At 35.5% G+C, this 13,557-nt stretch overlaps 1 protein-coding gene across 4 annotated transcripts in view; it reads right to left on the bottom strand.

The window, feature by feature from the left end:
* The window catches only part of c7hxorf58 (chromosome 7 CXorf58 homolog), a 52,083-nt gene that overhangs the window by 5,887 nt on the left and 32,639 nt on the right, over positions 1–13,557 (bottom strand). For 3 of the 4 annotated variants that reach the window (XM_069890050.1, XM_069890049.1, XM_069890052.1), the window contains exons 3-7: positions 10,991–11,090; positions 10,154–10,248; positions 8,551–8,662; positions 7,112–7,243; positions 693–815 (exon numbers count right to left, since the gene is read on the bottom strand). In XM_069890050.1, the coding sequence (XP_069746151.1) occupies positions 693–815; positions 7,112–7,243; positions 8,551–8,662; positions 10,154–10,248; positions 10,991–11,090 (562 nt within the window). The remainder of the gene's footprint in view (positions 1–692; positions 816–7,111; positions 7,244–8,550; positions 8,663–10,153; positions 10,249–10,990; positions 11,091–13,557) is intronic. The other variant, XM_069890051.1, reaches the window with a different exon arrangement.

Genomic DNA, 13,557 nt, shown 5'->3' on the forward strand with positions numbered 1-13,557 from the left:
CTTTGAGGCCTGTGTTTTTATTTTGGTGAAAATTTTATTTATTAAATAAATATACAAAAAAGTACGAACCAATACATGATATTTTATCCCATATAACCCTCCTAAATCCTTTCTAAACTACCCCAAAAAGGAAAGAAAAAGAGGAGATCAAATAACATAACACCCTTCAATTATTTGCCATGGTTTGGGACAACATCATTAGTGTGTAGGAGAAAAAAATTAATAATTAAACTGCATATGTTCCATATACAGACTTCAAGTTTTAACAAAAAAGGAATAATTATTGCGTAAATTATGTTATCTTTTCCAACGAAATACAAGGTCTAATTTCCACATGCCATTGTTGAATACTCAAGTTAGTCTAATTTTTCCAAGTAATTGCCAGACATTTTCTAGCCACAGCTAAGGCCAGTCTCAAAAAAGCAATTTGAATTTTATCTAATTTTAGCTCCAAACTCAATTTCTTATAATATAACCCAGTAAAAATGCCATAGGATCAAGTGAAATTTTAAATTTAAACATAACTTCCAAAAATGCCCTAATTTTATCTAAAAAGGTTTAACTAACTCACATAACCAAACAGAACGGCATCTAAAATATAAATCTGAAGAAATAAATTTATATTTCATTAATTTCTCCAGAGTTAAATATAATTGATGGATAAAATAATAATGAACCAATTGATACCTTACATTTACAATTTTAGTCATACTGTCTTCACATATATTCATCCAATCATCCTGAGAAATAGATATAGTCAAATCTTTTTCCCACTTCAATCTAGATTTATGAACATCCGGCTTAAGCATTTTATTCTGTAATAAAGCATACATCTCAGATATAAATCCTTTTTTGTCACCATCAGTAAGTAAAATTTCAAATTTAGACTGTCTAGGTAGCCTTAAGGTATGCCCAAAATTGTCCAATAATAATGCTTTAACTTGATAATAAGAAAAAAAGAGTACTTGAAGATATTTCATATTTCTCTTTCATTCTTTGAAAAGAAATAAAATATCCCGCTTCATAACAATCTTCTACCAGATTAATTCCTTTCTGTTCCCACAATTTTAAAAGTTGATTATTAACTATAAAAGGAAAAAGCTTATTTTGAAACAAAGTTGTTTTAGCCAAAATTTTACCTTGAGTACCTATAGTTACATTTTTAAAAATTCCATTAATTGTTTTAACACAAACAAATTATAATTACTTAATAACTGAGAATTCCAGCAATAAATAAATTGATCCATCTTCTCACCAATCTGAGATAATTCAGTATTGGGCCCATGTCAAAGGATTGTCCACTTGAAACATCCTATTAATTAATTTCAACTGTGCTGATTCATCATAATTCTGAAAGTTAGGAAATTGTAAACCTCCTAAAGCCCACTTCCAAGTTAACTTCTGTAACGACACCCTTCTCATTTTGTTTTTCCATAAAAACTTACTCACCAAAGTATTCAAATTCGTAAAAAATTTTGGATGCTGAAGCTTTTGTATTTGCTAATTATTTACCTGATAATAAGCAGGGTCAAAATTTAGACAGGTTCTCTCAACAGCTTGTTATTCCAAAAGGGAAGAAGGAAAAGCGAGAGATAGAATCTCAACAGTTGATTGATATTGGAATTTATGATGATCAAGTTAATCGAGATTTGGAAGAAGCATTCCATACTTGAAATAATTTTGTTTTATCTTTGATTGTTCTGTTCGGGGGGGGTGGGGGTGGGGGTGGTTAAACTGCCAATCCTTCCAAAGTCGTTGGCCACTTTGTGGCATCTGTCACTCCTCCATAATCGAGGGAGGTAATACTATTATGGTATTCCTTTTTTGTGGGGTTCTTTGTTTTTTTTTTAATTTTCTTTGAGATCTTTAGCTTTGTTTGTGTTAACGCCATGGGGAGGTGCTTCAACATTTATGGTGGGGTGGTTATAGAGATACCTTATGGCTAATTTAAACTTTGCTACCTTTAATGTTAATGGGCTTAATAATCCGATTAAGAGAGAGTTTTTGCATATATAAAAAAAATTGAAGGTTGATGTTGCTTTTCTGAAGGAGACACATTTGACTGAGAGGGAACATCAGAAATTAAAAAGAAGATTGGGTTGGACAAGTTATAGCATTTTTTAATTCTAAGGCAAGGGGAGTTGCTATTATTTTATTAATAAGAAGTTAGCTTTTAAATTGGACTCAGATTTTGAGGCAGTTGGTAGACTTTTGAATGTTAATTGTAAAAACTTTTCTGAATGTTAGACTTTAATGAACGTTTATGCTCCTAATATAGACAATGAGCAATTTATGGTGGTTTCCTTTTTTAATTTAAGCCAGGCATATGATAAAATTATGGTAGGAGGTGATTTTAATTGTTGTTTAGACCCATTATTAGATAGATCTCCCAAATTGATAATTAAAACTAAATTGGCTAAACAGTTAATGGCATTAATGAAAGAAATGAATTTGGTAGATATGTGGAGGAAATTAAATCTAAGGAAAAATATTTTTCATTTTATTCGTTTTGTCATGATACTTATTCTAGAATAGATTTATTTTTAGTATCAGGACAATTACAAGGCTGTGTTTTTAAGGCTGAATATAAGCCTAGGATTTTGTCTGATCATTCCTTGTTATTAATTACTTGTACTGCTTCAGAGAGAGTGGAGAACGTTTATTATTGGTGATATAATTTTTTTTGTTTAAGAATGCTGAATTTTGAAAATTTATAAGGGATCAAATACAACTTTTTTATGAAAATAAATACAGTTGATCAGTTGATACTAAACTTATTTTATGGGATGCTCTGAAAGCTTATTTATGAGGACAAATTATTAGTTATACTGTTAAAATTAAGAAATAACAAATGGTTGAGATTAGTAAACTGGAGAAGGAGACAAAAATTTTGGGAAAAGATTTACAATGAAATTCTAATGAAGTTAAGAAAGCACATTTAGTTAATTTTAAAATTATGGTATAATTTGTTACAAACTTAAGTTTGAGAAACTACTGCAGAGAACTAAACAGTGATACTACAAACTGGGAGAAAGATCTTATAAAGTCTTAGTATGGCAGTTAAAAACGGCAAAAGCTTCTGGAACAATAAATGCTTTTAGACATGGTTGCACAATTACATATAAACCTCAGGAAATTAATGAGTTTCGTATGTTTTATGAGAAATTGTATACTTCTGAAGTATTGGAAGATGAAGTGAAAATTGAAATTTTTAAAATTTGGTTTAGCTTTAACTTCCTTGAAGGATATGGATATTAAGTATCTAGATGCTTCTCTTATTGCTAAAGAACTGATCAAAGCACTTCGATCTATGCTGAGTGGCAAGTCTCTAGGGGATGATGGTTTTAATTTTGAATTTCAGGACTTATTAATTCCTTTATTGATGGATGTTTTGGGGCAAGCAACGAAGACTGGTTTATTCCTGGACTTTTTTCTAAAGCAGTTATTACAGTTATTCTTAAGAAGGATAGGGACCTTTATTGTGACAGAGTATATAGATATGTTTTTGGGAGATAAATTGGGAAAGGGTTCTTAGAATAGGTCATATACAAACACTTTAAAACAGATCTTATTTGAAGTACTGGAGTTCTGCCCATGCTAGACATATCGGGGCCTCAGACCTTTTACCAAGAGCTTTGAAGAGTGCTCAAGAGACTTCACTAATGGATTGTTGTTTACAAAATGCAACCGATGAAAGAGCACGTCAGAGCCGCTGCTGTCTGGAAGAGAGCTTGCTGTTGTAAGAGGATCATGTGGTTTTGCAAGCAGAGAGTCAAACAGGCTTTCTTTCAGAGAGAGAGACACACAGAGATCACTTGTACAGCTGGGACTGGAAAAGGACAAGCTGGCAAGCTTATAGAAAGTCCCCTATTTGTAAGATGGCCTGGTCAAAGCCCTTGTGGTTCAGGGAAGAGAAGAGGACTGGCTGTCTAATGTTTCACTTGGAATAAGAGAAACAAAAAGGATCTCTGTGGTGACCTGAAAGAAAGAGGTTATCATCTGGAGAACCCTGATGGGGCAAGTTTCATCAGCAAGACACTGAGGTGACTGATGGAAGTACATCAGTTGTGGATGTCCTGGAACAATAAATATCTCTGAAAACCGACAAAAAGCTTCCTGGGCAGTAACAATTTACCTTTCAAGCACCAATGCCTGGTGAACTTTATAAATGTTAAATTCTGTGCACAGTATAAGAATTGCCTGCAACCAGTGAACTTGGAGGAATGAGAAGTAAGATTGGACTGTCAACCAAAGAATTTTTCTGAACTTGCACACACATTACGTACACGTGTGCTTAGAATTAGAAGGGGGTTAAGTTGGGTTAAGTAAGTCAATAGAGTTAAGTTAAAGTGTGATTCTATTTTCATGTTTAAAGATAATTAAAAGCAACTTTTGTTTAAGTAACCATTTGTCTTGGTGAATATCTATTGCTGCTGGGTTTTGGGGTCCTCTGGGCTCGTAACATTATTAAATGTAAATTATTAAATTGTTGCCAAGGTTCTGGCTAATAGGTTAGCTAAATATATACCAGATTTGATTCATGTAGATCAGGCAGGTTTTATTAAGAATTGATATTCAGCAGATAATGTTGTAAAGTTGATTTCTTTAGTTAATATTTCTCTGGAGCCGTCTGACCAACCAATGGTAATTTCGCTTGATACAGAAAAGGCCTTTGATAGAATGGAATGGAGGTTTTTGTTTAAAGTTTTGGAAAAGTTTAATTTTGGGCCTCTTTTTATTGGTTGGATTAAGGCTTTATATAAAAATCCTACTGGGAGAGTCGTGACAAATGGCCAGGTGTCTTTACCTTTTGGGTTATCTAGATTGACGAGGCAGGACTGTCCTTTGTCACCAGCTCTATTTGCGTAGGCTTTTTATTGTTGTGTTCATTGGCACCAGGATAATGGCTGCTGCCTTGAAACCCCTAGGGATGATGGACTTCTGCAATGACGTGTTGAAGACCTCTATAAGGACTTCTTTCTGTTGTCCTTTGGTATCCGGCGTGTACTTTGTTTGGTCCCACTATCTTGTGCGGGTTCACTCTTGATAAGATTCTCCTCACCTCAGCTGTGGCTATGCAAGGGGCTATTCTTCAGGAGCTGCCACATGGTCTCTCTCATGAATTATATAATTTTTTTGCCATTATCTTTTTATATGTAAGGTTAATTGGCAATTGTAAATAACCCATGAACAGGTCTTTGAGAAGCAGAAAGAAACAAGAGCATCAGGAGAGCAAAAACTCTACACAGAGAGCACTGAATCTATGAATCTGCGTTCTGGGTGCAACTTTGCACTCTTCAGGGCAAATGCTCTTTAATTCATGGGACTACATAGCAAAACTGCCCCTGTTCGCCTACCCATTCTGCAACGTGATTTCCCAACTCTGGCCAATGAAGGGGTCCTCTTCTCATCAAACATTGCCTCCTTGGTATTTTTCTTAAAGTCTCTTCTTTCTTTCTCCAATCTTTTACCAACTTTACCAATTTCTCAAATTTTCTTACAGCAGCTCAGTAGCTGGATTTCTTGGCCATTTCTATCACTTTTAACTGAAAACTCACTTCATACTTTCGTTGTTTTGCTGGAGCCTCCATGATAACAACCACCCTCAGCCAACACTCAGTCATCGCGATTTTTGGGGGTCAACTTGTACGCCTGATATATAATAAAACCATTAAAATGAAGCTGAAAATGGGGACCCGACTTATCTGCCAGTCGACTTGTACGTCAAAGTACATAGTTTATACAAATATTTTAAAAATATTATTGTTCAATATTAGAGTCATGCAGGGTTTGTATGATCAGTTGGGAAGAAGCTGTTTCTCAGCCTGGTGGTTCTGGCTCTGATACTTTGACAGAGTGGACAAGTTTCCAGTGGAGATAGTGGATGTGGGTTAGATTTTTATATTTAAGAGAAGATTGAATAGGATGGGAGAGGTATGGAATAGTATGGCGCAGGTCAGTGGGACCAGGTGGGATAATATATCAGTATGGTCTAGATGGGCTGAAGGGCCTATAACATTCTCTCTATTTGGTACTTCTGGGTGAACATGGTTTAGACCTTGGGGCCCCATCATTTTTTAAAATATTTTTAAAAATGTTTCCATATGTGCAGTAATCAAAATTCATATAATTATGCATTCCAAAAAAAATTAAAATTACATGCATTAAGGTATTCACCCCTACCCCAACACCCCCCCCCCCCCAGAACAATTAATTTATAAGATGTATAGATATATAAACATAAAAAAGAAAATAAATTTTGGGCCCATCAATGTCCTGGAGGGGGACATCCTCCTCCTGTTGTTTAATTTGCCAGCACCTTGAGTAGATGTGGAGGACTGCATATTCAATCAAATCAGTGGTTGTGCGATTGCTTTGCTCTGCTTGTTGCATGTTGATTTTATTAATTATCCAGACAGTCCTGGGCTGCAGTTTTGCAAGACTGGCACCTCAACGCTTTTTGGCATGCCTAGTGTTTTTCATGGCATGGCCTTCCACACTTTTCATTGAGCCAACACTGACCTCCTGTCTTGAATAACATGGTAGATTTAGAAGTTAGCCAAGACATCAATCAAGTTTCAGATTGTGATATATTTCTGTTACTACTAATGATAAACAGGGCTTCATAGATGTCCAATTCTGAGATTCCAGACCTCTACTGAAATAATCAACTAAGGTATCTTGAATTTCTCGTTCCCTTCCCAATTCTTTATTTTTAACTGCAATTGAGAGAGAGAGATGTTGGTCACAGGTACATTTCTTAAATTAAAAAAAAAATGTTGACATACAGAATGGTAACAGCAGGCCCTTCCAGCCCACAAGCCTGTGCCGTCCAAATTCCCCAATTAACCTACAACTCCAGGATGTTTTGAAGAGTGGGAAGCACGCAACGACAAGGAGAACGTACAAACTGGATTTAAACCTGAGATGTTGGCTCTGTTATAGCATTGCCACTCGCTTGTATTCTTATCCCAGAATTCGGTTTAACAGAAGCCGATTGAACCAAGTGTGAGGAGCTAAGAATATCAAGCATCTGATACACTTGCACCCGCTTAACACCGGCATATCAAGAATTTTCCCTTTAACGGAACAAAAATGTTTTCATTCAAACCTGCGCGTAATCTTTGGCTGTTACAATATCAATTTCATCTGCTACTTTTGTCCTTTGGTATTGAAGGTTATCCTGCATGATGAGATCAAAGAATTTCCTTCTTCCCATAATCTTGCAAGAAGCAGCTGCTGCCTGTTAACAAAACTCCATAGTCATTTTAATCCTCTTTTTAAATGCCACTTCATTGATGTTAAAGTTTAGAAAATAGGCAATTTACATCTGTTCTACTCTAAATCCTATCAAGAAACAAAACTTCAATGCTAAAACTTAAGCATAAGTACTTTATTAGTTGCTTGAAATTTATGCATTACCAATTTGTTCCCATTTCTGACAGGCTATATTAGAAAATTTCATTTTTTTCTTTGTTTCACGAGTGGTTCTTTTCTAGACTACTTTTTCTCATGGGCTACATGTGTTAAAATACACCAGTCGAACCTTGCCTGAGTTTGTAAAATTCAGTCCTTTAAATTAACTCAAGTGCAAGTACTGTACTGACAAACAGGCTGCATATCTGGAGTGAACTATGGTTGCCCAGAATGCAGTGTTTGACCAGTGAGATGAGTGCAGGTCAGTGTTCCACAGGAGGCACTGATGGGAATGAGGAAGAGGTAGAGATAAATGGGAGAATGGAAATGACCAGGAGTGAGACGAGTGGTGGCTAGGTTTGGGTGAAAATAAAGTGCGCGTGATGTATGCTCGCGCTCATGCACTCACTCACTTCCTTCAATCTTTCTCCACTCACATTAAATCTATGACCTCTGGTTACTGATTTTCCCGACTCTAGGGGGAAAAGAAACTTTGTTTACCCTATCTATTCCTCTCGTGAATTTGGAGACCTCCATGTTCCTGCACTCAAAGGAATAAAGCTCTAGTCTGCTCAACTGTAGGTAGAGCGGAGTCCAGCCCAGATCGCCATGATTTCATTGAATGACTGAGCAGACTCGATGGGCCTATTTCTTAGATTTTGTATAAATAGTTGATTTTTCAAATTAAGCAGGAAATAGGAGCATGTAAAAAAAAAAAATTAAAGAAAATGAAAATTATTCAGATTTTATTCAAATTCAAAAGTTGATGATTTACAGGAAAAATAATATTTTCTCGACCAATTAATTATAATATAGAATTTAAGTGTTTAACCTATAGCAACATTTAAAATTTACTAATGTAGAGACCAGAGTAATTTGTGCATATTGTACTCTAATTGAGATAATCCATTATTGAATTTGTATTAAGGAGCAGGAGATGGGGAACAACTAGGTATGTGAACACAAATATTATGTAAGGAAATGATTGGATCAGCTATAATGCTCCAATTAGATAGCTCACTTGCACACATTGTTAAAATTAATTCCTGAAACTGGAACATTAATTCCACCTGTTGAACTCAGCAAAAGAACATTTTCTAAGGAGAAGACCATTGGATTAAAAAAAAAAATTACCTCAGTGGCAGGCTTGATTATTCTTTTTCCACTTAAATATTGATTCTTGTAGTTCCCAGTATGTTGAAAGATCTTAAACACAAGGATAGGAGGAAATTCTTCTCCAGCAAATCTGATGGAAAATTGATTTCAGTAAATGCTGAACAGATGAATTGCAGAACAGTGCAATTGTATGAGCCTGAGAAGAGCTTCTGCCAATGTCGCTTTGCATTTTTGGGGCCATATTGAACTGGGATTGGTTTCTGAATGAATTTGAGGTGACCCTGGTGCAACTGAGAGAGGGGGGGGAGGGGGGAGGAGGAGGAGGGAGGGGGGAGGAGGAGGAGGGAGGGGGGAGGAGGAGGAGGGAGGGGGGAGGAGGAGGAGGGAGGGGGGAGGAGGAGGAGGGAGGGGGGAGGAGGAGGAGGGAGGGGGGAGGAGGAGGAGGGAGGGGGGAGGAGGAGGGAGGAGGGGGGAGGAGGAGGGAGGGGGGAGGAGGAGGAGGGAGGGGGGAGGAGGAGGAGGGAGGGGGAGGAGGAGGAGGGAGGGGGGAGGAGGAGGAGGGAGGGGGGAGGAGGAGGAGGGAGGGGGGAGGAGGGGGAGGGAGGGGGGAGGAGGAGGAGGGAGGGGGGAGGGGGGAGGGGGGAGGGAGGGAGGGGGGAGGGGGGGAGGAGGGGAGGAGGAGAAGAGATATTACTTGCTACACCACTCAATCTTAGAACATTCTGACCCCACAAATTCAAAAAAAATTTATTCCATAACCGGCTAAGAACCTGCCTGATTAGTAGCACTGCAGTGCAAAATGCAATCTGTCATATCATAACTTTTGAAGTCACAAATATATTAAAAACAAGAAAGCTAAGGAACAGTTGCTATCCTTCCAATACCAGTCTCTTAAACAACAGAATAAATCAGAAACTAATTTAAGGACTCCTACTTTGACAAGGAGATGTTAGAAGAATTAAATCTAAATTAAAATTGAATATGTATCAAGTAAAATCTGTTCAAATAGCTTTGGGAATAGCTAGAAAGTGTATTGCTATAACTTGGAAGTTGGATATTGATTTGGAAATGGACAGATGGCATGCAGAAGCTTGGAGTTGTAGTCCACTTGAGAAAATTATTACAATTTAAGAGATAAATATCATACTTTTGGTGAAATATGGAGCCCATATTTACAAACTGTTGGTATTAAAATGTAATTGAAACTCCATCATTCCCTTTCTCCTATTAATCTTTATGAATATATTGGACAGTGAAGTGCTCTTGTTATTTAAAAAAGGCTCTTGCTTTGCATATTATTTATTACTGAATTTTTATTTTTCTGTTCTGCACAGTTTGTTTATAATTCTCATTTCTATACACATCTTTTTATCTTGAGTACAGTTTGCAGTTACTGATAAGAATTTCTGCCTGGCCTGTAGGAAAAAGAAACTCAGGGTTATGTCAAATATTTATGTCAATTTGAACTTTGACAACAAACTACTTGTTGAACTATTGTTATAATTGTTATAATCACTTGACCCACATTAAATTTTCAACCTTGTATAAATTTTCTTGCATTCTCTTTTTTATATGGCACTGGTAGCGTTTGTTTTATTAACTAAATTCCCACAGAATTTACCTGAACTTAACTTTATGTGCCATTTTGGTATCCTTCAGGAGCTCAGATTCAGAGGGTTGCAGCTTCCTTAAAATGTCAGTTGTCAGACAATTTTCCTGTCATAAAGGGTAACATGGATGAATTTAGATTTTGACATGAGCATATTTGGAAAAAAAAATTCATACGTTCTCTAGGGATTATTACCAGTGACTAGTCGTGTAATAGAATGTGGATTAATTCTGGTCAGAAATTATTAGTGATTTCTGGGAAGGAAGAACATTGAGGGATTTATTTTTCTTCCCAAAATATGATTTTAATTTAAAGTTGGAAGCAAGGTAGTGCAGTGGTTAGTGTTGCTGGTTCACAGCTCCAGGGATCTTGGTTTAAATCTGACATCTCTGTGAAGTTTGCACATTTTCCCTGTGATTGTGGGTTTCCATGCATTCTAAAAAGGTGCTCATAGGATAATACCTTCATGTAAGTAAGTGACAAAGTAGCCAAAGAGGAGCTGTTGGACATGTGCAAAAGAATAAAATGTGAGGAAAAGGAAACAGAACTGCTCTACCTGGATTCATTGGGCTGAATGGCCTCCTTTGTGATGTAAATTGTGGGAGTTGGGCACTTTTTTGTATGAGTATGCTTTTTCTTGCCCAGATTGCTTTTATGACTTGTGAAAGCTGATGACTAGGTGTGTATGTTAAACATCTTATTGACTGTGATACATAATGCTGTCCTGCACTCATGTATCAGTTCTTAAATAAAAACATTAATGAACAGTAGGAAATTTAAAGATGAAAGGGAAGACTTCCCATTGTTAATGGTCTTTTTTTAAAAAAGTAGCTATTCCTTTATACTTACTGCAGCACAGATTGTATGCTTGAGTAGGCAAAATATTTGTTTATTTCTATAAGAAAACCATGAAGTCTGAATAATTCGGGCAGCAGAATCTGGATCAATTCTGAAAGAAGAAAAGGTCATCTGGTAATAATGGACATTATTTATTGTCAAAATAGACTATACTTGAAAATTGACAGCTATATTGGCAATAAGAGGAATTGGGATTAGGTCAGCTGAATGGTTTTGATACACATGACCAGCCTAAACATTACTCAATGGCAGGTAAGGCTAGAGGCTCGTATGGTCCTCACCTACTTGTATCCTAAAGAAGAAACTCACCCTATCAACCCTGCAAAACCCTCCTCAAAAACAGTGTAACCTTGGTATAATATAATGTTGGGGAAATATCTTCATATCCGATTATTAGCTATCTCTGTTATTAGTGAAACTAACATTCATCTAATTATTAGAACCTTCCTTTCTTTGAGTTATAGCACACAGCATAAACAGAGTTTGAACAGGTTTTCCCCAATGTCTGGCCACACACATTCTGCTCAATCTTGATTACTGTATCCCACAACCACAATTTGTTTTACAGATCTCCAATGCTGATTATATTCCAGAATCGATTGCTTCTTTCTCAAGACCACCACTGTTAGAGAAACTTTCACATACAAAGATCTGTTATATACTGCTGGGAATATAAAGTAGTTTCTAAGAAGATTAAGGACTTAACAACTTCTGCAGGTGTACCAATGAAAGCATTATTGGTATGCATTACAACATGATTAAGGAGCTTATTTCCTCAAATTCAGACTACAGAAGGCAGTGAATGCAACTCCAACCACAACAACTTTTCCCCCCTCCCTCAAGGGAAGGGGTCAACATACCAAAAGACCCATTGTAAGAATAACAATGTATTTCATGCAAGCAAATTCTGTACACAGCTTTCCTTCTTTTAAGAATGTATGCTTGAATTTTATCAAACAACCATACATTATAAGTCTATATAAATTAAATATGTACAGTTGAACTGGTATCATATCATATAGAAATAATAATACATGGACTCTTATTCCAATCTAAACATATACTGAATAGTAAAAAAAGGAAAGGAAAAAGAAAAAAAGGTTGATTTTAAAGATCTAACCCCATCCACCAACCAAGGTTGAAACTGGTATTCAAGCAGACTTGAAATTGAGCAACAGCCTCCGGAGATCTGTCGAAACATGTCTATTTACTGTATCCCCCTGACTTGATCATTCCAATTATGAAAGTAAGCTATAAATGGACAACAAGTTTTATTGAAAGAGATCTTAATCATCCTAAATTGTCTTTTTTTTTTCCAAATTTTAGCAATATTCCTCTTCTAGCAGTAATATAGAAAATTCTAAGACTTGATTTTGGATAGACATTAAATATACATTTACATCACTGGTGAAGCCAAACATTACAATCAATGGACATGGTTCTAGATCGATCCCAAAAATGTTCTGAAAATAGTTGACCCATATTCTGCTAAATTGGGACAAAACCAAAGCAGATGTATCAGAGGCTTTAAATCTTTTACATTTGTCACACACAGAGTTGATATCTGAGTAGATTTGAGCAAGCTTAACTTTAGAAAAATGTACACTATGCACCACATTAAATTGAATCAAACTGTGCCAAACGCATAGAGATGAGTCAAAGATAAAAGCCAAAATTGAAATCCAATCTTCTGAAATAGACATAGTAAGATCATTCTCTCATTCAGTTTTGATCTATATTATAGAGACTGTTTTTAAATTCAATATTTTATAATTATAAAGTGGATATTATACCTTTATCTACAAATTGTAATTCAAAAAGTTCATCTATGAAATTTAGATCTGGAAGAGATGGAAATACTGAAAGTTTAGAACAAATAAAATATCTAATTTGATAATATCTTAAAAAAATGTCTGTTTGGCCAATTAAATTTCATTGATAATTGTTGTAAATATGCAAAATTTTGATGGATAAAAATATTAAGTTTTAATTCCTAGACTCTTCCATTCTTCACAGTTTGCATCTAAAATGGTGGGTTGGAATAAATGAGTAGAATAGGATAAGTAAATATAAACCCCATAATTCCAAAAAAATTCCTAAATTGATTCCATATCTTCAATCTACGTCTCATTATTAAATTCTTTGTTAGTTTTAGAATAGAGAGGTAAAGGTGAGTCCAATAACACCTGTAAGGAAGTATTCTTAAGTGATTTTTGTTTCCATCTAATTGGGGCAGTCATCAAACTGTAAGAACAATAACCTATTTATTATGTTCATTGCTCAGTAATAAAATCTAAAATTAGGTGTGCTGAAGATAACTTTTATTTATTCTTGGTTTCTTTCCTTGCCATATATATCACATAATAGATTATTCCAATGTAGTCAAAAAAAGATTTAGAGATAAAAATTGGTAATGACTGAAGTAAATATAAAATATTCATTTTAACTGAATTAATATGGCCTATTATAGTTAGAGAAAGTGGTAACTATCCAGAGCATATTGTTCTAGTCTGGTTAAATTACAAAGTTTTCTTCAGAGGTTTTTTAAAAAATTCTTA

This window comes from Narcine bancroftii, chromosome 7 (assembly GCF_036971445.1).
Source record: "Narcine bancroftii isolate sNarBan1 chromosome 7, sNarBan1.hap1, whole genome shotgun sequence".
NCBI lineage: Eukaryota > Metazoa > Chordata > Chondrichthyes > Torpediniformes > Narcinidae > Narcine > Narcine bancroftii.